We start from the raw sequence: 23,966 nt of genomic DNA on the forward strand, positions 1-23,966 counted from the left end.
CCTGCCGACCCTGGAGGACGCTCCAGGGTGTCGAGGGGCCCAATTTTTTGGGGCTCCTCATCTGTCCGAGGGTTAAAACCGTCTGTCCGTTCCAGAGGAACCCCTCGGCCCTGGACGGAATCTGTCCACTGAGAGGAGGTCTCGAGACTCCTTCTGTAGGCCAGTGGAATCTGTACGGTGCACCGCAAGGTTTTTGTCTTTGCCGGCTCGTTAATTGTTTTATGTGTCTTTCACATTGCGCCTTGATTAAGATCACATTCTGCTTATGGGAGGGTGTCTAACCCGTTTGAATCTGAGGAGTGCCTGATTGTATGAATGTGTTCGTGCGGCTCCACGGCTTCGGCTACGGAGTCTGAGTGGGCTGCACCCTGATTCTCGCGGAACGTCATACGGCATAACGGTCATCTACTCCTTGGAGTAGCCTGGTCCGGGGTTCATACGGATAGACCTTAGCCAAGACGCTCCTAAGCTCCCGCGAGGGACGCGAGCAGGACAGCACCTGAAAGATCCCCCTCCCCTTGTCTGCGACATCGTACATTGGGAGGGAAAAATAAATACTAAGGTCAATAGCTCCACCTCGCGGCCATCTGAAACCTGAAACTCCTCCCCTGTCACCCTGGGGGACGGCCCAAGGATCATAGGGGCCCGGTCCTTTGGGGCCCCACAAGTATCCGAGGGATACGTCCGTCTGTGGGCCGCAGAGGAAACTCGTAGTTCCACGCGGCCGTCTGAAACCATCCTGTTGGTGTTACGCCGAAATCGCGCAGCGTCCTTTTTGTTATTTGTTCTGTGTGTCCTACTCATTGTCTTTGGTGTTATTTTTAACTCTGAGATGGGGCAAACATTCACCACCCCTCTAAGCCTCACTCTAGGTCACTGGAAAGATGTTCAGAACCGAGCCAACAACTTATCGGTGGAAGTCAAAAGAAGAAAATGGCAGACTCTCTGCACCTCTGAATGGCCCACCTTCAAGGCTGAATGGCCCACAGAGGGGACCTTTAACATTAATGTTATTTTGCAGGTCAAAGAGTGGGTCTTCGATCAGGGACCCCAGACTAAGGGGCTTTTGCGGAATGTGTTTGCCCAAATGAGTCAGCTAGGAAACTTTCTCCTGACATATTCGATGATAATTACGTAAATAAGCCTTCTTCTAGTAAACCCAGGTTGCTGGGCCATCCCTAACAAAGGGGATTCTGGCTTTATTCTCTCTGTTACTCCTAATAGATGTGGGGGCTTCTCCCTCACTCACTTCCCGTGTTAATGGCTATAACTGGAGCCAACTGGGGTGGGTCTAACTCGAGACAGAGACTATAGGGAATATTCCCAAGCAGCTGCCGAAACTCTTTGTTTCGGGGAAGTTTCCCTGTGTTCTCTGGCCTGACTTGGACTGCCTAACCCCTCCCCCCTGGCTGATGGGAAAGCATGGTGTCTGCTCCTCTGTTGGGGCTTATGAGCTCTAAAACCGGGAATCCCTTCTCTGCCTCCTGGCAGCACTTTGTTTCCTGTTTTCCCCTTCTGTTTCTGCACCAAGGTGCATGCAGCCTGCATGACTAGCCTCTAGATCATGCACCACAGCTCCTTCTCTTTCCACTGTCAAGGAGCAAGAAGAGCAGCCCCTGGACCTAACACTCCCCACTCCAGATCTTCCCACGCATGTCTCAGGTAAACATTCAAAATGGAGTGGGCCCAGGTGAAACATAAATCACTATTGGAACTAAGTTAAGTTTGTTGGTTTAATTAAGATAAGATCTGTCTTTGAAGCTAACAGCAGTAAATGTGAAGCTTTTATTCTATCATATCAAAGTTTACTGAAGGTCAGATAAGCTTGTGTTACTTGTTAAAATTTGTTAGCAAAGAAATGACTAAACTGATGGTTAATTGTCTATCTCAAATTTTTAATGGGTAAGAATTTCCAAAACTGACTAAAGCCGCATTCACCAGAATTAGTAACATGGGACTAAATGAACTAAAAGATTATAATGTTGTGTCTCTTACTTTAAACATTGCTGGTTCTCTCTAATGTTTGCTCTTCCAGACTAGGGATACTTCCTCCTACTTATCTCTAACTTATAGAGATGTAAAAGTGCTCATTTGTAAAAGTGCTCAAAGCATTCAAGCTTTTCTCTCTATCTGAACCCTCTGAAACCAAAAGGTCTCAGTAAGCATTCTTCCATGGCAATCAGTCATTTGCATAAGTTCAATAAGAATCTGTTCTCCTTGTAACAGGACACCATTGGAAACTGGTTATTTTACCAAGGCTTTGACTGGGATGTCATATTTGAAAAGACACAGATATGACCAGACAGTTTAAAGGAACTAAGGTTGACTTTATGAAACCTGGAGCCATAAAGCCCCTTGGGACTGTTGGCCTGATACCTTGCTTACAGAGTTCCCAGCAGCCTCACCAGGTGAGTAAAGAATGTCACTCCTTGGTAGGTGCAGTCTGGGAAAAGGAATTCGCCCAAAGGTATTGCAGGCATGACTGATGGCAAGTACAGGGCTTGGCTTCTGGCCCGGAGAGGCTACTAAAAGTTCAACCTAGAGATTGCTCATAAGAAATTCCAGCAAAGCAGATTCTAAAAGATCTATTGATCACACTCACTGTTCTTGCTGAGCTTATGTAAATAATGGGCCAAGTTTGTTAAAACTGGACTTGTTTCACAAGTGCTTAGTCCTGATTTGGCTATCTCTGTAAATGAGGGTTATTTTAGAGAGAAAAATTGTTTTAGTAACACACCTTTATGGATGTTAAATTCTAGATTTGATTGTCTTTAAATGTTGTTTACCTAAGCTAAACAATTTGAGGTAAACTTCAGAGAAGTTACACAATAGATTCTTTAGTCGATCTTACTGTTTTGTGGGGATATTAGCAGACCCTACGGCACATGATTAAACAACTGGAATAATGAAATTGCCTAAAAGCCAACCTGTCGCACTCCATAGGATTAACTATGGACTTGTGGAGATAATGGATGACCCCACTTTCTTTATGAGTGGATTGAATGATGCATGGGGAACTCCCCTTATCTCTTGACAAATTTTCTCACTTGCCAGTGATCCTCTGTAATCAGGATATTGTTAAGCCTGGACCACTCCAAGGTCGTCTTATTGGCTTCATCCCTTAGTCATATTTATCCTAGAGGCCACCTCTGTTGAGTTGCAATTGCAAATAGATGCTTTAGCAAAACCTAGAGCAGCCCTCATAAAGGAGCCTCAAAGCTCACTAGGGAACAGTCCCTGACTTTAATGATGTCACATCGGGTCCAGATTTGTCTTAGAAGCCAAAGGCCACCAATGGATGATGGAGGCCGACTTATTAAATACTGGGCTACACTAACAGATATGCCAGAAATAATACTTAAAACTTGTCAAACTTTAAACCTAGTTACCTGTATGCCTGAACCTGACCTGTACTTCTTTCTCTATAGAGCAAAAGAGGTTATTGATCTTGCTTACTCTATTTGTCCAGATTTAAGAAAAATACGACTGACTCACTGAACAGCATCTCCCTACTTAATACCGAAGTCTCACAAATACTCAAGGCAGTCCTATAAAATAGGATGGCATTAGATGTCCTGACAGCAGCCCAGGGTGGCACATGTGCAATTATCAAGACAGAATGTTGTGTGTACATTCCAGACTATCACAAAAATGTCACAGGCCTGATAAAAGATATAAATACCCAAATTAAGGCCCTACAAGATCCTTCTCTCTCTCTCAGTAAATGGTTAAGTTCCTGGTTTGAAGGAGGACTATGGCCAAATCTCCTTTTCGGGCTTCTCATTCTTATCATCTTATTAACCTTAATATGTTGCTTTGTTCCATGTTTCTCTACTTGGTGCCGAGACTCCCATTGCTACAATGACTTCACCACGACAGACGATCCTTGTTGCGCGCGAGGACGCCTCTTCACTGTCAGCGCTGGATTCAGCTGCCTTTACCTTTCGTAACTCCCCTATACGTTCCTACCCTGATCAATATTGACCCGAGCAGGTAGGGACAGCTCTACGCCCCTATTCAGCACGAAGAAATTACAGAAGATGAGACCTTCCACCTTCAACCACCTTAAAGATTTAAAGGGTCAAAATTGTTCAGGGGGAATGATAAGGGAGCAGGAGGCTGGCTGAGGACAAAGCAAAAGCTGGCGCCGTGCACCCCCTCTTCACCCGCTCCCCTCCATATGTGTAGCATTCCTCAGGCACCCCTGATCGCCATAAAACGATAAATAGTTAACTTGCAGGGATCGCAATCCTGCAGAACAGGAATCTCCCTTGCTCTACAAGATGTCCTAGAGACCTAAACAAGGAGGTTACCTTATCAATAACACAAATTTCCAGAGGCAAATAACTCTTAGTTCCTGAAGCCCTAATGTCCCCCTCCCACCATAAACTGGAGGAGACTGGAGTGGTAACAGAAACTCTAGACAAATTAAAAGAAAGGCTGAATAAGCGCAAAAGGGAATTTAAATCCCAACAATCTTGGTATGAAGGAATTTGGAACCGCTCACCTTGGTTAACCTCTCTGATAACCACCTTAATAGGACCCATAATAATCTTAATATTAATTCTAACTTTTGGGCCATGTATTATTAACAGGTTAACCCAATTTGTAAAAGACAGAATATCACTTATCCAAGCCATGGTACTAACTCAACAATATCAATCAGTTAAGCTAACTGACCCATTAGATCAATATACCTAATGGATATAGGATTCTATCCATGTTAAAGAAAAAGGGGGGAATGAAAGACCCCTGCCCTGGAGAGTCCCCTCCCTTAAGAGATAGATAGGAGAACTAACCGCTTGGCTTTTAGGGTGTGACACTTGTCGCCTGTTCAAACAAGATACCTTCTGCTAAGAGGCATAGTCACGTAGGCAGGGGGCCACATAGTCAAGTAGGCAAGGTATTTTCCTGCTGAGTAATGAGGCCCAACCCCCCTCCTTGCTCCCCCTTCCCGCGCACAAGCTTTTTCAAATGTACTCCCCCTTCGCGCGCGCGGACCCCCGAAACCAATCCACTAACACCGAGGGTGCCTCTTTCAAAAGTTCAAATTGTCAGCCAATCAGCTCTACCCCACCCAAAACCTGTTTGTGCCAATCTATAAAAAACCCCGCTTTCCCCTCGGTTGGTGTGCTCGGTTAGCTGGAGCTGCCGACCACCCGCCGGTACCTGCGTCCCAATAAACCTCTTGCTGTTTGCATCCAGTGGCAGTGTTGGATTCTTGGGTAAGGGGATCCGCGGGTCTTTCATTACATGTCAAGCGTATCTCCATGAAGGAAAAGGTAATCTGCTAAACTTAATTAAATAAATTACGTCTTCACTAGATCTTGCATGATCCAAGCCGACGGCCTCTCTACATGCTGTATAGTGTTAAGTCATCAGGCCCTCGTAATTGGATGTGTTCAGATTTCCGGTTGTGTTTGTGGACATAGACTGCCTGTGACTACTTGACTTTTATATTTTTCAACAGCGTTGCCCGCCTTATGCTACCCAAGTGCATCTGGGGACTCGAACGTGACGGGGACGTTGGAGGTGAAGGACCAAAGACTGTCGGAACTGGTTCCCCAGTTCAAGTCCGTTTTCTAAACCGGACCCTAAGGTCACAAAGATCTGAGCTTCCCCAATCATGTCTTGCGTGTCAATAAAGCCGAGTGGGCTTAGGCACAATCCCCCGCCAAGACTCGGAGGGCCACTGTCGCCCATGCATTCTCAGTACAGCACCGCTAGAAACCCACCCAAAAGGTCTCCCTCGCGCGCCCTCGCGGCTTGGAGGAGCCTGCAGAGGCGGGTGTGCAGATGGGGTCAACGTGAGCCGAGAGCCGAGCAGCAGGCGGGAGGGGCGGGGCTGGTGGGAGGCGGGGGGCGGGGGAAGGTGAGCTGGGCGGGGCTTGGCGCGCCTCCGCCCCCGCCGCGGCCACTGTTCACAGTCCGGGTGCTGATCCGCGCGGAGGCCCTCTGGCCGCCTCAGAGCGCGCCCGGGTCCAGGCAGAGAGGCACGGGCGTTCCCGGAAGCTTCCCCAAAGTACGAGCGACGGTGCCAGGCGGAGCCGGCTATGCCTCCCGTCGCTGCGGTTCCCGCCGGCGACCGCGCGCCCGCGGCCTCGGGGGCACAGCCGGGCCCCGAGAAGGCCGCGCTGTGAGGCACCCGGGCCTAGCGGCCGCCGCGGCCACACCAGACGGGCACAGGGTCCGGCGTTCGCCCGCCTTCCTCGCGCTCTGCGGCCCCTCCTAGGCCCGCTGTCTCAGCGCCGGCCGCCATGGCCTTCGCCGCCCGGGAGAGCGCGGGCGTGGGGCGCGGGCGGCCGCCGCGGCACCTGGCGCTACGCGGGCTGCTGCTGCTCTGCTTGTGGCTGCCGAGCGTCCGCGCGTCCGGCCCGCCGTCCGCGCCGCTGTCCGAGCTGCACGCGCAGCTCTCGGGAGTGGAGCAGCTGCTGGAGGAGTTCCGCCGGCAGCTGCAGCAGGAGCGGCCACAGGAGGAGCTGGAGCTGGAGCTGCGCGCGGGCGGCGGGTCCCCCGAGGAGGGCTGCCCGGGCCCGGGCGGCGGCGGCTACAGCGCCATGCCGGACGCCATCATCCGCACCAAGGACTCCCTGGCCGCGGGCGCCAGCTTCCTGAGCGCGCCGGCGGCTGTGCGTGACTGGCGGCAGTGCGTGGCGGCCTGCTGCTCCGAGCCGCGCTGCTCGGTGGCCGTGGTGGAGCTGCCCCGGCGGCCCGCGGCCCCCGCCGCCGCCCCCGCCGCGCTCGGCTGCTACCTATTCAACTGCACCGTCCGCGGACGCAGCGTGTGCAAGTTCGCGCTGCACCGCGGGTACAGCAGCTACAGCCTCAGCCGCGCCCAGGACGGCCGGCGGGAAGACCTGGAAGTCTCGCCGCGCACGGGTGAGCACCCCGCGGGAGGAGGCCGGGCCAGACCTCCGGGCCCTGCTGTCCTGACACCTGTTGGGTGGCAGCCCCCGGGAGACCACTTGGGCAGTACAGTCAAGTTAGAGATGAAGCAACCTCGTTCCAAGGGATTTTAGTTCGGGGGCATCCAGAGGAATGGCTTTGACTCCTGTTTTATAGATGGTTTCTGAGAAACCCGGAAGGTTGGGCAGAGAGGGCACCATGGCCTGCTTCTGGGATTTTTCTAGCCTGAGGCTAATCTGAGAGGATTCACAGAAATTCAATTTAAAGGAGGAGAAAAGCTCTAAAGGAAAAAAAAAAAAAGTTTATCTTAGGCTCAGATTTTTTTGTATTAAAGATTTTATTTATTTGACAAGCAGAGAGGCAGAGAGAGAGAAGGGAAGCAGACTCCCCACCGAGCAGAGAGCCCTATGCAGGGCTCCATCCCAGGACCCTGAGATCATGACCTGAGCCAAAGGCAGAGGCTCAACCCACTGAGTCACCCAGGGGCCGCTAGGCTCAGATTTTCAATAGGCTTAGATTTTTATAAGTCGTGGTTTGTGTCGAGTAATCGCAGGAGCAAAATCCAATTAGATAAAGACTGCTCGTGGCACACCCGTTTCTGAGCTTGGCTCCCAGAACTCATGATTCCATGTGCAGTGGCTTTCATCAGACAAAAATGAGAAGGGAAACTTGGTGTCAGAAATTTTGAAGTGGGTCCAACTGATTCCCATGAACTATGGTCCCTTTTGTAAAGAAGGTTAGGAAGGGATTTGATTTTAATTGAAAATAAGAAAGTTGAAGGCACGTCTCTTTAAAAGAGTTAATGAAGTTTTTTTCATTCTGTGGTTTTACTTCAGGCAGATGCTATGAATGATAGTCAAAGCCCATACAAGAAGCACAAAAAAATGTGGTAGTTGGAAATTAAAGCCACTGAGGGAAGAAAACCTTGATTGGGCCCACATGTGGTTGGCTGTGTGTTTGATTGCATTTTGCTGTTTGATTTATGATAACATAAGAATGATATAGCGACATTGGGGGTGGTGGAGGGAGCCTCAGCCACTTTGGAAATCTGGAGTCTCTAGGACCTGGAGGTCCAAACCATACCCACAGGTGGGCCCATCTCCTTACTCAGCTCCACCTGAGAGAAAGCGCAGGACCCTTGTCAGGGGAGCAGACATCAAAAGCCACCCTGTGACTGATCAACCCTGAGGCAGACATTGGAAAGAACCCCAAAGTTTTCTTCCTGAAGCAAAAGCAAGAGACACTTTCCGTGTCCACCAACCTCCACCAACCTCCACCAACATCCCTGAGCCTGCCCCCTGGCTATTACACACACATTCTTCCTCCTTGCTCAAACGTGGACTAAAAAAATCCCAGCAGTGAAGAAACAAAACCTTTCTCTTGTTCTCGCTCCACATCTGGAAGAAACCAACCTCACCAGGTTTCTTATAAGCTAGAGGAAATTAAAAGGAAAATAAGCAAGGGAAGAATATGCTCATGGAAATTAAAAAAAAAAAATTTTTTTTTAAGTTAGGTTTAGTAGTAGGAGTTTCTGAGTCACTTTTTTCCTCTTCCTTCTTTCCCCTTCCCTTCCCTAGGGGGTGTTTGTCTGGGAATTCAATTATGTAGATGTTAGGGATAAAAATGTGTGGCCACAGGGCTTTATCCTCAGTCTGGGAAACACTGTCATACTCACACTTCAGATCCCCAGCAACATGTCACTAGAAGGGTATAGCTCAGGTCCCCAGGTGCCCTCATTTGCAGCTAAGTCAAAGGTTATCTACCCACACACCCTTGTTTGCCTTGCCTAGATGCTTAACCTCTTAAAGCTCTATGCGTCTCATACTTCTACATTTTTCCTTCTAGAACTGCCTTTTTTTTCCCAACTCTTGTGAGTATACAGAGTTGGAGGCTAACTGAGCATGAATATCATTTGGAAAAGCACTTGCAGAGAATTTGTCAGGGGGCCATTTGAGATGAATAAAAACATCATGAAATGATGAAGGGGCACGTGGAATGAGATGGCACAAATTTATGGCAGAACCCATCAGCCACGTTTGTCACAGCTGCTGATTTTGGTGCTGGGCATTATTATAAGGTCCTTAGACACATGAACTCACTCTCCTCACAACAGCCAAAGATCTAGGTTCCATTATAATCCCCAGTGTACTAGAAGGCTCTGTGAGAGAAAGTAAACTGCCATAAAGGGCCTTGCCACACATGAGTCATGGAGCCGTGTCCAAGTGTCTCGTAGGAAATACATAGCAGACACTATTAAAATGGTCATTCGTTCTTCTGGGATATTTTTATAGGAAAGTGATCCATACTAAAGAAAAAGTAGGAGCCAGGAAATTTATTGTGCCATTATTTATAATGGTGAAAAAAATTGATAAATTATATGTCCAATAGCAGAGGTTAAAAATTAAAGTGGCAACTGTGAAATTTATGTGGTAACATAACTAGATATGTTGCTAGAATATATAAGTAAATATTATTATTATTAATAGCAATATTTATTGTTAATGTTACTAATGTTACTAGAATATATGAATAAATATCAATAAATAGAACATATTGATAAGTTAGTAGGCTAATTCAGGATATAAAATTTATATTTCCTATAACTGGATATACCTTGGGGATATTTAGAAAGATCTGGGCTGACATCCAAACTGATGAATTTATCATTTGTGTCATGTTAGGCAACTAAGCCTCTGCCTCTCATTTCCTCATGAGTCTGACGCAGATGATAATACCTACCCCAGAGATTTGTGAAAGTTGAGTGACGTTAAGGCTCATGAGCAGTTATCCTGGAGCCTGGTACAAAGAAATCACCCAATAAATGGCACCTCTTACTTATTATCATCAGCTCATACAGAGAAAGACAATAACGCTACACACCAAAAATGATGATAGTCACATTGAGGTTGTGAATAATCTTTTCCTGAAGTGTTACAATTAGGAAGAAGACACAATGAAAAAAGAAAATCACAAAAACCAACCACATGGATTTTGACACATAGTATCTAAGCCTCTTCCCTTAGTCTTGCCCCCTTCTGTGTCCGACTTCAGGAGCCTCTGTTAATTTCTCAACCTCCTCTATATCATTTGTGTCCACGCAGTACAGATCTAGGTTGCAAAACCTCCTTGTTATTATTAAGGCTTCGTTCACAGCAGTGTGTTGTAAATCAGATTACTTAGCAATATTCTTATCTGTACAAAATGTCTTAACTTGATACGCTTCTTCAAATTTGGTATGAGTCTTATTTTGCCTCTGACCAAGTGTGTTTAGTTTTCAAAAGAAATCAGTGTTTCTATAGTACTTAACATTGATTTATTACAGTTTAAGATGAAAATTCAAATTTACCTTTATCTTGTTCTTTATCAGCAAGCCAAGTTGTTTTTTTTTTAAGTTGGGTGGGGTTTTTTTTGTGTGTTTTTTTGTTTGTTTTGAGACAGCAAGTGTTGGGCGGGAGAGCAGAGAGGCAGAGGGAGAGAATCTCAAGTAACCTCCATGCCCTGTGCGGAGCCCCATGCCGGTCTTCATCTCATGACCCTGAGATCATGACCTGAGCCAAAATTAAGAGTTAGATGCTTGACCGACTGAGCCACCCAGGCAGCCCTTCAAGATTTTAAGTAATCTCCACACCCAACATGGTACTCAAGCTCTCAACCCTGAGATCAAGAGTCCCACGCCTCACCAACGGAGCCAGCCAGGTGTCCCAACAAGTCAAATATTTTTAAATGATAGCACTCTCCTTTCCTCTTCTGATTGTTGTTTATTTTTAAGACATGTTCCTGGGTAGATAAGCTCTGACTTATTTCAGAATACATTATGCAGCATAATTTGCCCAGACTTGAACTGAGGAGGGAATGTATCTCTCTTACTTTCATTACAACAGTGTGGAAGATATGAGGGTTTGCTATGCTCATATATCATATCTTAAAGCTTACCTAAAGAAAAGTAAACAACTAAAACTTCTTCTTCCAGGAGAGGCAGGATGAATTAGTTGTGTAATTATGTGGGATATTTCAGAACTTACCTAATTTTTCTAATTTAAGACTTTGGGGTTACATCTTTGAGAGCTTAAAAATATAGCATTTGTTGTTGTTTATATCGTATAGGTATATTTTAGTTTGTTTACTTACAAAAAGTATTTTAAAACAAATTTTCATGCAAATAGTTGCTAACTATAATGTATTACTGCAAATTATAAGATGATTTCCAGAATTATAAAGTGGTAAACCATTGTGTGGAAAGCAATGAAACTTCCAGAGCCAAAAGAAAGTTCTCAGTAACACTCTGTAAAATGGCTTATTAGTAGCGAAATTGTCACCTCTTTCCTTACCTGGGAGAAGCAGAATAAAGACCTCAGACACTAGTTCTTTGCTCTGCGATGGAAAAGGCAAAACAAATTTCTTTTTAGGCAAAAGTTGCTTGTGTGGCTTATTTAAATCTGAATTATGAGTCTTCATTGTTTTAAATGACTATAAAGATAGGACTTGTCTTGGGGTGCCTGGGTGGTACAGTCAATTAGGCATTCAGCTCTTAATTTCAGGTCAGGTTGTGATCTCAGGGTCATGCTCAGGGTCACCGCTCTCAGTGCCCAGTCTGCTTAAAGACTCTCTTTCCTTGGGGCACCTGGGTGGCTCAGTGGGTTAAGCCTCTGCCTTCGGCTCAGGTCATGATCCCAGGGTGCTGGGATCAAGCCCCACATTGGGCTCTCTGCTCAGCAGGGAGCCTGCTTCCTCCTCTCTCTTTCTCTCTCTCTCTCTCAGCCTGCCTCTTCGCCTTCTTGTGATCTCTGTCTGTCAAATAAAAAAATTAAAAAACAAAACAAAACAACTCTCTTTCCTCTCCTTTTGTACCTCCCCCAACCTCTCTCTTTCTCATTCTCTCTTTCAGATAAATAAATCTTAAAAAAAAAACACCAGGTAGCCTGGGTGGCTTTGTCATTAAGCATCTGCCTTCAGCTCAGGTCATGATCCCTGCTCAGGCACCCTGCTCAGTGAGAAGCCTGCTTCTTCCTCTCTCACTCCCCCTGTTTGTGTTACCTCTCTCACTGTCCTTCTCTCTGTCAAATAAATATATAAATAAAATAGTAAAAAACAACAAAAAAAAACAAAAACAAAAACAACACCACCAACAAATGGGACTCATCTTCTCAGTAGACAAATGTAACCATCGGCAGTAGCAAGTGTGCTTATTCCCTGCAAATGGGCTAATAAAAAAGCCATCTCTTTTTGAGGGTACCAACAGCATTCTCATTCAGAAAAGCCATAGCTCTAAGAGCTGCCAGCCCCTTAGAGAAAATCTCTGTGTCTGGATATTGGGAGGATCAGTAGATGAGAAGATAGGGCTGGACAGCTTCTGAAAGGTCATGGTAATTTGTTGAAGGGTTTTTTTTAAGCAGGGAAATAACCCAATCAGATTAGAATCTCAGAAAAGTCATTTTAGCTGTAGTGTGTCAACAGTGACATTCTTGCCTAGTGAGAAACAAATAAGATTGCTGCTAGCCTCAGGTGCTGGGATATCTGGGTTGGCCCTTAGATGTTTGCTTGGGAAGCAGCTGGGGCTCTGGAGGAAGAGAGCAGTGTCTCCGCAACACATTCGGAGAAAGAATCCAGGCCAGAATCTGGGCAGAGCTTCAGCGTGGGAGGAAAGAGGAAATAGTGGATGCCAAAAAGGGTAAATTACAAGAACCTATAGATTTTTCCCCCAGTTATATTACTAAGTTTCTTTAAGATATAAGTGCCATTTGGACAAGTTTACTAATAAACCTAAATCAATAAAATATTCACAACTCTGCTCTTAGATATGTTTTCTGTATGAAGCTTCTCCTATCCGTCAGCACTAAAGCAGCGATCAGTTAAAGGTTAGTGGTTAGTGAACACTACTTCAAGTTAGCCTTGAATTATTTAGTACCATTCCAGATCAAAGGTAAATACATACTTCTTTTGCTATCATACAGAAACTCTGCCAGCTTCTGTTATAAAAATCAGTTGTTTGGGGCACCTGCTCCCAGGGAGCCTGCTTCTCCCTCTCCCTCTGCCTGCCACTCCCCCTGCTTGTGCGCTGGCTCTCTCTCTCTCTCTGTCTGTCAAATAAATAAATAAATAAGATCTTTAAAAAAAGGAAAAATAATTTAAAAATAAATAAAAATTAGTTGTTAGAACCTGTGAATGTTTTCTATGTTCCAAGATGAAAAATTATATTCTGGAAAATTTCTAAGTGAGTTTTATGTTGTATGAATCCAAGAACTTGCCTTAACTTTCCAAACTTTATTTTCTACACATTGAACATTTTATATCACTTGTATTTTAAAAACTTGAGGATAAGGGGAAAAAAATCCCTATCAAAGGTGGATTTAAAAAAAAAAGATGTGTTTCAGAAGTCTTTTTTTGATAAATTCATTTTTTTTAAGATTTTATTTATTTATTTGACAGACGGAGATCACAAGTAGGCAGAGAGAGGAGGAAGCAGACTCCTGCTGAGCAGAAAGCCCGATATGGGGCTCGATCCCAGGACTCCGGGATCATGACCTGAGCCGAAAGCAGAGGCTTTAACCCACTGAGCCACCCAGGTGCCCCTTGATAAATTCATTTAATAGAACTTTGAACTTAAATTATTTATGAATTAAATGAAAATTTGACTCTAGAGAATTTAAGTACTACTCCAGAATGGATAGCCTAGTACTGGGTCTTGTACCCACCACCTTGTTCTAGCTATTGCCACTAGCTGATGCTCTACACTGCCTCTTCTGCACCTATTATAATTGAAGTCCATATTCCTACTATGTTGCTATTTTATTGTTTATTATGTAAAGAGAATATGATGAAAACCAGTGAGAAAATAACTTTTAGTTGCTATACATTCTCTTAGTAGTTTTTCGCTGGATTACATCTATTCTAGTCAACAAGATACTTCTTTAAATAAGTTATTTTTAAAATAGGGGATCAGGGGCGCCTAGGTGGCTCAGTGGGTTAAAGCCTCTGCCTTCGGCTCAGGTCATGATCCCAGGGTCCTGGGATTAAGCCCCACATCGGGCTCTCTGCTTGGCACGGAGCCTGCTTCCTCCTCTCTCTCTGCCTGCTTCTCTGCCTACTTGTGATCTCTGTCTGTCAAATAAATAAATAAAATCTTTTAAAAAAATAAAATAAAATAAAATAGGGGATCATCCCTCTTGTAAACTGTTGATTTTCTTTCACAGAAAAGGATAAGCCCCCACTTAGCAAGGCCGGGCGGGATGTGATCTTGCAACTACCTACAGATGGAGTAGTTTTGGACGGCCGTGAGAGCACGGATGACCATGCCATCGTCCAGTATGAATGGACACTCCTGCAGGGTGACCCATCAGTGGACATGAAGGTAATTTGTGATGTCGTTGTAGCGGCTGCAAATAATTTCCTTGAGGTGATCCCTCATAATGTTTTTCTACTCCTGTTCCCAAAATATCTGTAAGCTGGCAGAAGAGGTGTAAGATGGAGAACGTGCAATGGTGGTGGATGAAAAGGTGGTTTATTATATGAATTTACTTTCCTACTGAGTAAACAGTGTTCTGATCCTTTGTTTTGAAGCTTACTCTTGTTCTTGCTGCTTTTTTGGCAAAACATCTCAAGGGAAAAGACTCAGGCTTTGTTTTAATTACTCAGATTACTTTTTAAATTTTTCATTTCTTTTCTTGGCTGAAGGTGCAGGTAGAAAATTTTAAAAATATGAAGGAATATAAAGAGGAAAATAACAATAGAATAAACAAATTCTTCACACGCTCCAGAAAGCAACCACCTCACCTAGCAATGAGGCCAGCGTGAGGTAACTGAGTTAGCAACTGAGAGGAAGTGTTGCTGTTTAGGCGCTCCCCACTGATTTTCCTCAGGCTTATGTGGGCCCATCTGGAGTTGCTACAGATGGGAATGAGTCACTCTCCCCTTGGCAGCCTACGTCCAGCAATCTTTCTGGGTTGGTTTTTTTGTTGTTGTTGTTTTTAATTGAGCTATAAAAATTATATTAGTTCTAGAAGAACAACATAATGACTCGACATCTATACATATTGTGAAATGATAACCACAATAAGCCTAGTTAACATCTGTTACCTCACATAGTAACACGTTTCTTGTGATCAGAACTTTCTTTTTGAGGAAGGCTTGAAAACTTTTTTAAAAAGATTTAGTCTCAGTGACTTTCAAATACACAGTATAGTGTTATTAACTATAGTTACCATGCTGTACATTACATCCCACGACTTAATTATTTTATGACTGGAAGTTTGCACCTTTTGACCCTACTTTACCAAATTTCACCCACCCCTCACACCCTGCCTCTTGCAGCTACCCATCTATTCTCTCTATATATGAGCTCAAGTTCTTTGTTTAGATCCCACATCTAAGTGAGATCATACAGCCTTTGTTTTTCACTGTGTGAGTTATTTCACTCAGCATGATACCCTCAAGGTCCATCCATGTTGTCACAAATGGCAAAATTCCTTTTTATGGCTGAGAATATATATATATATATATATCTCCCATTTTTCTTTATCTAGTCATCCATCAGTGGACATTTAGTTTGTTTCTTTATCCTGGCTATTGTAAATAATGCTGCAATGAACATGGGGGAGTGCATGTATCTTTTCAAATTAGAGTTTTGTTTTCTTTAAAGAAATACCCAGAAATGGAATTGAGGGATCAACACAGGTTACCTTGAGTTGTGAGGCAAGTGGCTTCTTATTAACTCTATCAGGATCCTTCCTAGATAGGAGTATTTCCTGGCTGAACCACTTCAGTTGGAGGAGATGGAAAAAGTCTGCATCGGTCAGCTGGGGCTGCCGTAACAAACTAGCACCGGCTGGACGGCTTCACCAACAGAAAGTTCTCAGTGTTCTGGAGGCTGGAAGTTCAAGATCCAAGAGTCAGCAGGGCTGGTTTCTTCTAAGGCCTCACAGTTGGCTGTCAGCTACTTCCTATGTTTTCACAGGGTCTTCCCTCTGTGGGAAAGCACTGATTTATATTCTTTTAGAACAAAAGGAATAATCTGCTGATCCTTCAAGACTAATTTATGTCCATTATTTACTCAAGGATCATACAGTCTTTGACTTGCCTGGACCTTTGATCAGCATCTTACCCAGCCCCCATCCATCTAGGAGCCCCTTCCAGTGGTTGTCTACTCTCTGCCTGGTATTTCCGAGGTGAAAGCTCACTACTTCACATCACGTCCTATAACAACTTTTCATCACCTCTAATTATTAGGCCAACAGGATGTGCCTCCTGTTACTTCTGTGTACTGGGCTAGATCTTCTCTTTGGAAAAGTACTCAACACATCCTTTTTTTCTGTGTATCAACCACTTAAGTTTTGAAAAAAAAAAAAAAAAATGAGGGGCTCTTGGGTGGCTCAGTCAGTTAAGCATCCAGCTTTGGGTCAGGTCATGATCCCAGGGTTCTAAGATTGAGTCCCACATTGGGCTTCTTGCTCAGTGGAAGCCTGCTTCTCCCTCTCTACCCCACTGATGCTGTCTTCTTGTTATCTCTGTCTCTCTCTCTCTCAAATAAATAAATAAAATCTTTAAAAAAGAGAAAGAATGTTGAGGCTTCTGAGTGGCTCAGTCAGTTAAGTGTCTGCCTTTGGCTCAGGTCATGATCCTGGGGTCCTGGGATGGAGTCTCCCATTGGGCTCCCCGCTCAGCAGGAAGCCTGTTTCTCCCTCTCCCTCTGCCCTTCCCCTGTTTGTGCTCTGTTTCTCTTCCTCTCTCAAATAAATTTTTTAAATCTAAAAAAAAAAAAAAAAAAAAAAATCTGACACCCTTATGAAGCCCATATGTAAACCGTGGTTCTTCCTGACAGACTATGACCTCCTGTGATACAGACATTGTCTCTACTTCTACTAATGAAGCTTAATTTACATAAACTATTTTAGTAGCTGCTTCACACAATAGATTCAGGTTGAGTTTTCCATTAACAGAATTACCTAAAACCTGCTTCATCTTTCTGCATGGACTACTGCCCTGATGGCTTCTTCATCCTGTATTTGTATAATTGATTCATTGAACCCGAATTCAGGACCTTAAGTTTATTCTTTTTGTCTCAGCCTTTTGGTTTCCATCTACAACAGAAATAATTTTGAAAATTGAGAGTCATCCAGCATATTTATTATCCTTCGATGCATTTTGTCAGCTGCAAAATTAATGTATCTTTATTTAATCTTTGAGAACCAAGGTTGTTCAGGAAAGGTAGACAGACAAGCCATCGATCATACCACTAGAGAGCTCCCTTGAGATGGACATTGACTGGTAATTGGCACTTCTGGGACATATTTGTTCAAGCAGCTATAAATCTGCCTTCATTATCATCTAGCTTTGGGTATTTGCTACTAAAAGCTTTATTCTGTAAGCAATGAATTGCATATATGAGTGCTGAATAAAAATAATGCTGATGATTCAGTATTTAATTTATTGAAGGTATTTATAAAGGCCTAACAAAATTAGGCATTTCTCATGGGCTTTTACGTCTGACTGCTCTGCCGTCAAGACAGAAATATGGACCAACTCCCCAGCCAAGTATATAATGTGCTGGCAGATAGATCTAGAGTTATACAACCATGATCTAAGTGACAGAGTCTGCAGTAAGAGAGACATTTGCTACCAGACTGTGACTGTCTTATAATGGTGTACACTCACGAATGCTCCCAAAGTAAACTGTCGTCCGACTGTGACTTCATCCTAATAAAACTGTCATTGATTAAGCTACGCACTCAATGCCAGGCCTTTTGGACCCCTCTGCCATCCTCAGACCAGCCTCCCAAGCAGGCACATCCCCATCTTGTAGATTAAAATTATAATAAAACATCGTTAAAGACTTTGAAGTGGCAAGGGATTACTGAGTAGCTTTTAAGGAAATGCTGGGGGTGGAGGAGCAGGTCCTTCAAGGTTAGCATGTAGAGATTATAGAGAACAGACTGTAATGCAAACAAGTCTTGTCCTGAGAAATACAAATAGATTTTTCATGTAGAAATGCAATTGATTTCCGCTCTGTGGAAAAGTGGATTTCAAACATGACATTTTAACCCCTGTAGGTATTAATCTATTAATCCAGGCATGTCGGTGCCTAATAGGTACTAACAGGATACTTGTTTCAGCTTTGCATCTCCTAGCAACTTCATCAAAACATTCTTGGCTGGGCGCCTGGGTGGCTCAGTGGGTTAAGCCGCTGCCTTCGGCTCAGGTCATGATCTCAGGGTCCTGGGATTGAGTCCCGCGTCGGGCTCTCTGCTCAGCAGGGAGCCTGCTTCCTCCTCTCTCTCTCTCTGCCTGCCTCTCTGCCTACTTGTGATCTCTCTCTGTCAAATAAATAAATAAAATCTTTAAAAAAAAAAAAACATTCTTGGCTGCTTATAACTGTCTGTTCTTCAAATTCTCCTTTGTTTTTTGTTTGTTTAAAAATTTTATTTTTATGAGAGAGGGAGCAAGCAAGCAGGGGGAAGGAACAGAAGGAGAGGGACAAGCAGACTCTGCTCTGAGTGCACAGCCCAACACAGGGCTCTATCCCAGGACCCTGAGATCGTGACCTGAGCTGAAATTAAGAGTCACATGCTTAACCCGCTGAGCCACCCAGACGCTCCTCAGATTCTCCTTTGAATCTATGGAATGTCTTATTGGTTTTCTCTTTAATTAATGAATTAAATAAAATCTTTTTTTTTTTTTAGATTTTATGTATTTATATATTTATTTATTTATTTGACAGACAGAAATCACAAGTAGGCAGAGAGGCAGGCGGGGGCGTGGGGGGAGCAGGCTCCCTGCTGAGCAGAGAGCCCGATGCAGGGCTGTGGATCCCAGGACCCTGGGATCATGACCCGAGTTGAAGGCAGAGGCTTAACCCACTGAGCCACCCAGGTGCCCCAATAAAATCTTTGAATCATGTTCATATTAGATTTGTCTGAGAGTCATAGTTTTAACATTTTGAGAATTTTCTTTTTTTTTTTTATTAAAGATTTTATTTATTTATTTGTCAGAGAGAGAGCGAGCGAGAGCGAGCACAGGCAGACAGAGTGGAAGGCAGAGGCAGAGGGAGAAGCAGGCTCCCTGCGGAGCAAGGGGCCCGATGCGGGACTCGATCCCAGGACGCTGGGATCATGACCTGAGCCGAAGGCAGCTGCTTAACCAACTGAGCCACCCAGGCGTCCCGAGAATTTTCTTTTAAAGGAAATTAACATCCTTCAGCCACCATCTCACCGATCCCTTTTACTTGGGTAGCCTGATTTTTATACCCCCAAATTTCCTTTTTCTTTTAAAGTTTATGTTATTTTTTGATCTCTACACCCAATGTGGGGCTTCAGCTCACCACCCAGAGATCAAGAGTTGGTGTTCTTCCAACTGAGCCAGCCAGGTGTCCCTACAACCCCAAATTTCTGACAGGAAAATTGGGACTGTCAAGTCAGGTGTGGGTTTTGGGTTGTTTTCTTTTTGTTTTTGTTTTTTTCTGAGAATGGGATCCAGTTTACTGGAATGTTACTGCAGTCCTCTATCCAGCTGCAAAATAGGGCTCACTTGGAAGGTTGTTGGGAATGGGGTGAGAGCAGTTCTAGGCTAGCACAGCAAAGCAAGTAGGTTAAAACCCAATGTGGGATACACTTGTTCTTATGCCCTTTGACTGTCCCCACCCCTCAGGAGCACTCACTGATCAGGCTCTCCACTGAGAACACAATGTTTGCTCAAGATTCTCTCCTTCTCCCTCCCCGCTCTGGCCCTCCCCCTGCTCCTGCATAGAGAAAAACCAGAGCAAACAGGAACATGGATCCTTCTTGATAAAATCCAAGTTGGATAAAATCCAAGTTGGACACCAAGAGGTGTCCCCATTATTCTCATTTTTAAACCACGCCCAAATAGATAAAAATGGTATCTTATAGAGCAGTGCCTGGGTAGTTTAGTCAGTTAAGCCTCTCTCTCTCTCTCTCTCTTTTTAAGATTTTATTTATTTATTTGAGAGAGAGAAGAAGAGAATACAAGGGGGAGGGGTGGAGGAAGAGGAAGAAGCAGGTCCCCCACTGAGCAAGGAGCCTGATGCAGGGCTCAATCCCAGGACCCCAGGACCATGACCTGAGCCAAAGACAGACAGACGCATAACCAACAGAGCTACCCAGGCACCCCAAGCCTCTGACTCTTGACTTCGGCTCAGGTCACGGTCTCAGGATCATGAGATTGAGCCCCATGTGGATTTCCACACTCAGCAGGGAATCTGCTTAAGATTCTCTCCCTCTCCTCCCCTCCAATAGATCTTTTTTAAAATGGTATTTTATAATTCAGCCTTAAAGAAGAGGTTTCTGGGAAAGGAACATAAATAGAAACAATAGTTGACTTTTTTGACATAGGATGAGAGAGCACAAAATAACTGTTGGATTTCACATTGCACTGTCTCCTTGTATAGGAGCCATTTTGTCACTTACTCCTCCTCAGATTTCCCAGGATATAATTTGGGTCAATTCTGAAAATGGTCACAAAAGGAACAAATCTTTACATGGTAAGGAGACAACTTAAAAACCTACTGAGAGACTTTAGAAAAATTTAGTGAGCAGAATTTTCAAGGTAGCCTGATTGTGTAACCAAGACATAGGTTCCAGAGAACCTACCATGGTCTTTGAAGATTAAATACTAACTATATCTGTTGTCTTCTGTTTTCTACACATCTTCATTGATAACAGGTCAGAGAAATACATAAAATCTGTAAATCACAAGAGAATTTATAACAATAACGAGAGATTCCCGTAGAAGTATTTTCAGAAGTATTTTTAGAAGGAACGATGAGCTGAAGAGAGGTTTTGCTGACAGAAGGGCCGTGTCTGCCTTTTCTCCTTCCTCCCTCCTTCCTCCCTTTATTCCTTTCTTGATGTTTTTCCCCTTCCTCTCCCAAAGCTTTGAACTGTGCTTATACTTACTAGGATTCTAATAATACTTTGGAATTGGTTTCTCAGCTAATCTTTCCAAAAGCATTCTTCTAGTCCCCAAATCTGTTTCATCCTTCAAAGCACAATGGGCAGAACAACATTGCTCAGGGCTCTGGACTCATATAGATACTTCAAAGCACCCTTGAGTGTTGTCTGACAATTTCTTTGCACCTCATCAGAGGAGAAACTAGGTACACAAAACCTATTATTATTTCTCAGTTATTGAACAATTTCCTGTCTTCATAAAAACAAAATGAAAATCATTTCATTAAAAGTTATCCAAGACATTCTAGGCCTTTGGCTGAGGGAGAGAAGGCTGTTTCTCTATTTGAAAAAAAAAAGAGAGAGAGAGAGAGAAAAGTGGTAATTGGGTACCTGAGAAAGTTTCATATCACACTTAACCTATTTCCTTCCTCCTTCAAGTACATCAATTCATCATAAATGTAAGAGAGCAAACAGGTAAGAATTGTAACAGAGCACCTACTTTGCTATGGTTTTTGAATCCTAGCTCTACCGCTTCCTGTCTGTGGAGACAGATGGTTTAAGCCATTTGTAAGATGAGAATAAGAGGAGCCCTCCTCTCAAGGCATTATTATTGGGGTTAAACAGGGTCAGGTAGGTAAGGCCCCTGGAGCTGTGAGCCACACACAGTAAACATCATGATATTCTCTTTATTATGAGATCATTTTCCCCTTGATGGTATTCACACAATTCTTTTTTTTTTCTTTTAAGATTTTATTTATTTATTAAACAGAGATCACAAGTAGGCAGAGAAGCAGGCAGAGAGAGAAGGGGAAACAGGCTCCCCGCTGAACAGAGAGCCCAATGCGGGGCTCGATCCCGGGACACTGGGATCATGACCCGAGCCGAAGGCAGAGGCTTTAACCCACTGAGCCACCCAGGCGCCCCATTCACACAATTGTTTTGTTTTGTTTTGTTTTTGTTTTTAAGATTTTATTTATTTATTTGCCAGAGAGAGAGAGAGAGAGCAAGTGAGCACAGGCAGGCAGAGTGGCAGGCAGAGGCAGAGGGAGAAGCAGGCTCCCCGCCAAGCAAGGAGCCTGATGTGGGACTTGATCCCAGGATGCTGGGTTCATGACCTGAGCCAAAGGCAGCCGCTTAATCAACTGAGCCACCCAGGCGTGCCTCACACAGTTCTTGATAGCCTTGTCTTACACCCAAGCAAGACTATGTTGCTGCGTGGGTCCTGTTCTTCTAGAGATTCTCCCAAAGGAAGCCCAAACCACAAAGACTCCCTCCACCCGCTCACCGTTACACAAAAGGACTTTAACAGGGAACAAAACTGCAAATGGCTAAAGAGTCAACCAAAAGGACTTTAAGAAGGAACAATTTTGACAATGAGAAAGCCAGAAGGTCTAGGTGTTTCCTGGGAATGAGAGCAAAAGCAGAAGGAGAAGAGAAGTGAAATATACCACACCCCACAGAACCGGACCAAGGGTGAACTGCCTCAAACTGTCACCCCCATCCTAGGACTCAGTCCTTCCATTCACCCAAAGCTTTGAATAAAGGACAAAAAGTAATGGCAGCCCACAGGGCATTTTCAGGACAAAGAAGATTCCCAGGGCTACAAACTTCCTAAGTAACACCTGGAGATAAGCTGGTGCACATGAATGAATAGTCTATTGTGGTTTTGAGGATTTCTTAAAAAATGAAGGGTGTAGAGGGGAGAAAAATCCAGCAAATTCTAGAACTCACAGCTCCAAGTAAGCATGCCAGATAGGGTAATAATTCAATAATTCATGGCTGCTGTGTTTCAGTGTTAACTATGAGCTTAAATGTAGCCTACCCCTCACTTAGGTATACATTCTTTTTACACAATACTCAAGACCTTGAATATTTAATTGCATTTTTTTCTTTAAGAAAATTACTTATAAAGAAATGTTGAAAAATAATCTCCCTGGGGGTGGGAGATATATAATTTATGAAAAATAAATCTGAGTAAATAGAGTTAGGAAAGATCTATTCCAGTAAGGGTAGAAGCTTTGAGGTTCTTTGCCTGTTCAGAAACACACATACAACTTCTCAGACAATAAATCGACAGCACTGTAGGCTTCCAGAATCACAGGAGACTGTAGTCTGTCTGTGCTTCCGGGTCAGGTGGGGCTTCAACCTGATTTACTGTCTGCTTTTCTTAGACCATTACAGCTGGCCAGTCTGTATATAAACTGTGCCTAGGTTCTTTCTAAGAAATGGTTCTTGGAATAAGGACCTTGGAAGGCCTTACTCTGCTGACCAGGAGGTTGGATCTGGAACCACTGTGCATATGGAATTTGGAATCAAATGACCTGGACTCAAACCCAGTTTTGCCAATTCCCTAGCAGGGTGTACTTGGGGGAAATATTTCATTCTTTAAGCCTTAGCTTCCTCAGCTGTAAAGGAAAATACCACTTGATAGAATTTCAGTAAGGGTCAAAGTAGGAAAATGCAAATAAAGCACTTAACTTACCACAGAGCATAACATGAGCAGTCCAGGAGAGCTCACTATTATAATGAATTCTAAACATCATGGGATTTAAATACTGGTCTCTTTTGACCAATAGTTTAGCTGAGCTACAAACAGAATAGATTTACTCACTTGTATATAAACAAGAAAGTATGAGGCCCTCTTCAAGGCAAGGGGCAAGGGTGTAAGGCACTGGGAAAAATTTGTAGGGCCTAGTGCCCTTGACACCAGTTGAGGAGATTAGACACACACCTAAATAACTATCACACCAAGTAGAAAGGGTAGGGTTGTAAAAGGATGTAGATAAAGTGCTCCTAGAATTCAGAGAAGGAGAGATTACAATCCACTTCAGGGAAGTCGGAGACTTCACAGATGGGCGCCCTGTGGTATGTATCTCTGTAATCTTAATATTCTGACAAACAGGACTTATAAAATTATATTGACTTGAACTTTTCAGATTGAAAAAATCCACATTCTATAGTGCAAAAACTTTGGACCTGCCGGATAGCATTCAAAATCAATGTGTATCCTATGAGTATGGTGACCTAGGGCCATAAAATCAGAATCCATTGAAAATGAGAATCAGGGTTGGCTTTGCCCAGTGGACAGTTGGCCATTTGCCCAGTGGCCTGTATAGTAACATAACATACTTTTACTTTTTAAGTAATAACACAGAAATTTATATT

General features: G+C 43.9%; 1 protein-coding gene across 4 annotated transcripts in view; it reads left to right on the plus strand.

The window, feature by feature from the left end:
- The first annotated feature begins 5,895 nt into the window (after positions 1–5,895).
- LRP11 (LDL receptor related protein 11) overlaps positions 5,896–23,966 on the plus strand; it is a 46,846-nt gene continuing 28,775 nt past the window's right edge. For all 4 annotated transcript variants that reach the window (XM_032339259.1, XM_032339263.1, XM_032339261.1 and 1 more), the window contains exons 1-2: positions 5,896–6,879; positions 14,097–14,254. In XM_032339259.1, coding sequence (XP_032195150.1) covers positions 6,258–6,879; positions 14,097–14,254 — 780 coding nt within the window. In that variant the 5' untranslated portion in view covers positions 5,896–6,257. The remainder of the gene's footprint in view (positions 6,880–14,096; positions 14,255–23,966) is intronic.

Source organism: Mustela erminea, chromosome 4 (genome assembly GCF_009829155.1).
Source record: "Mustela erminea isolate mMusErm1 chromosome 4, mMusErm1.Pri, whole genome shotgun sequence".
Classification (NCBI taxonomy): Eukaryota; Metazoa; Chordata; class Mammalia; order Carnivora; family Mustelidae; genus Mustela; species Mustela erminea.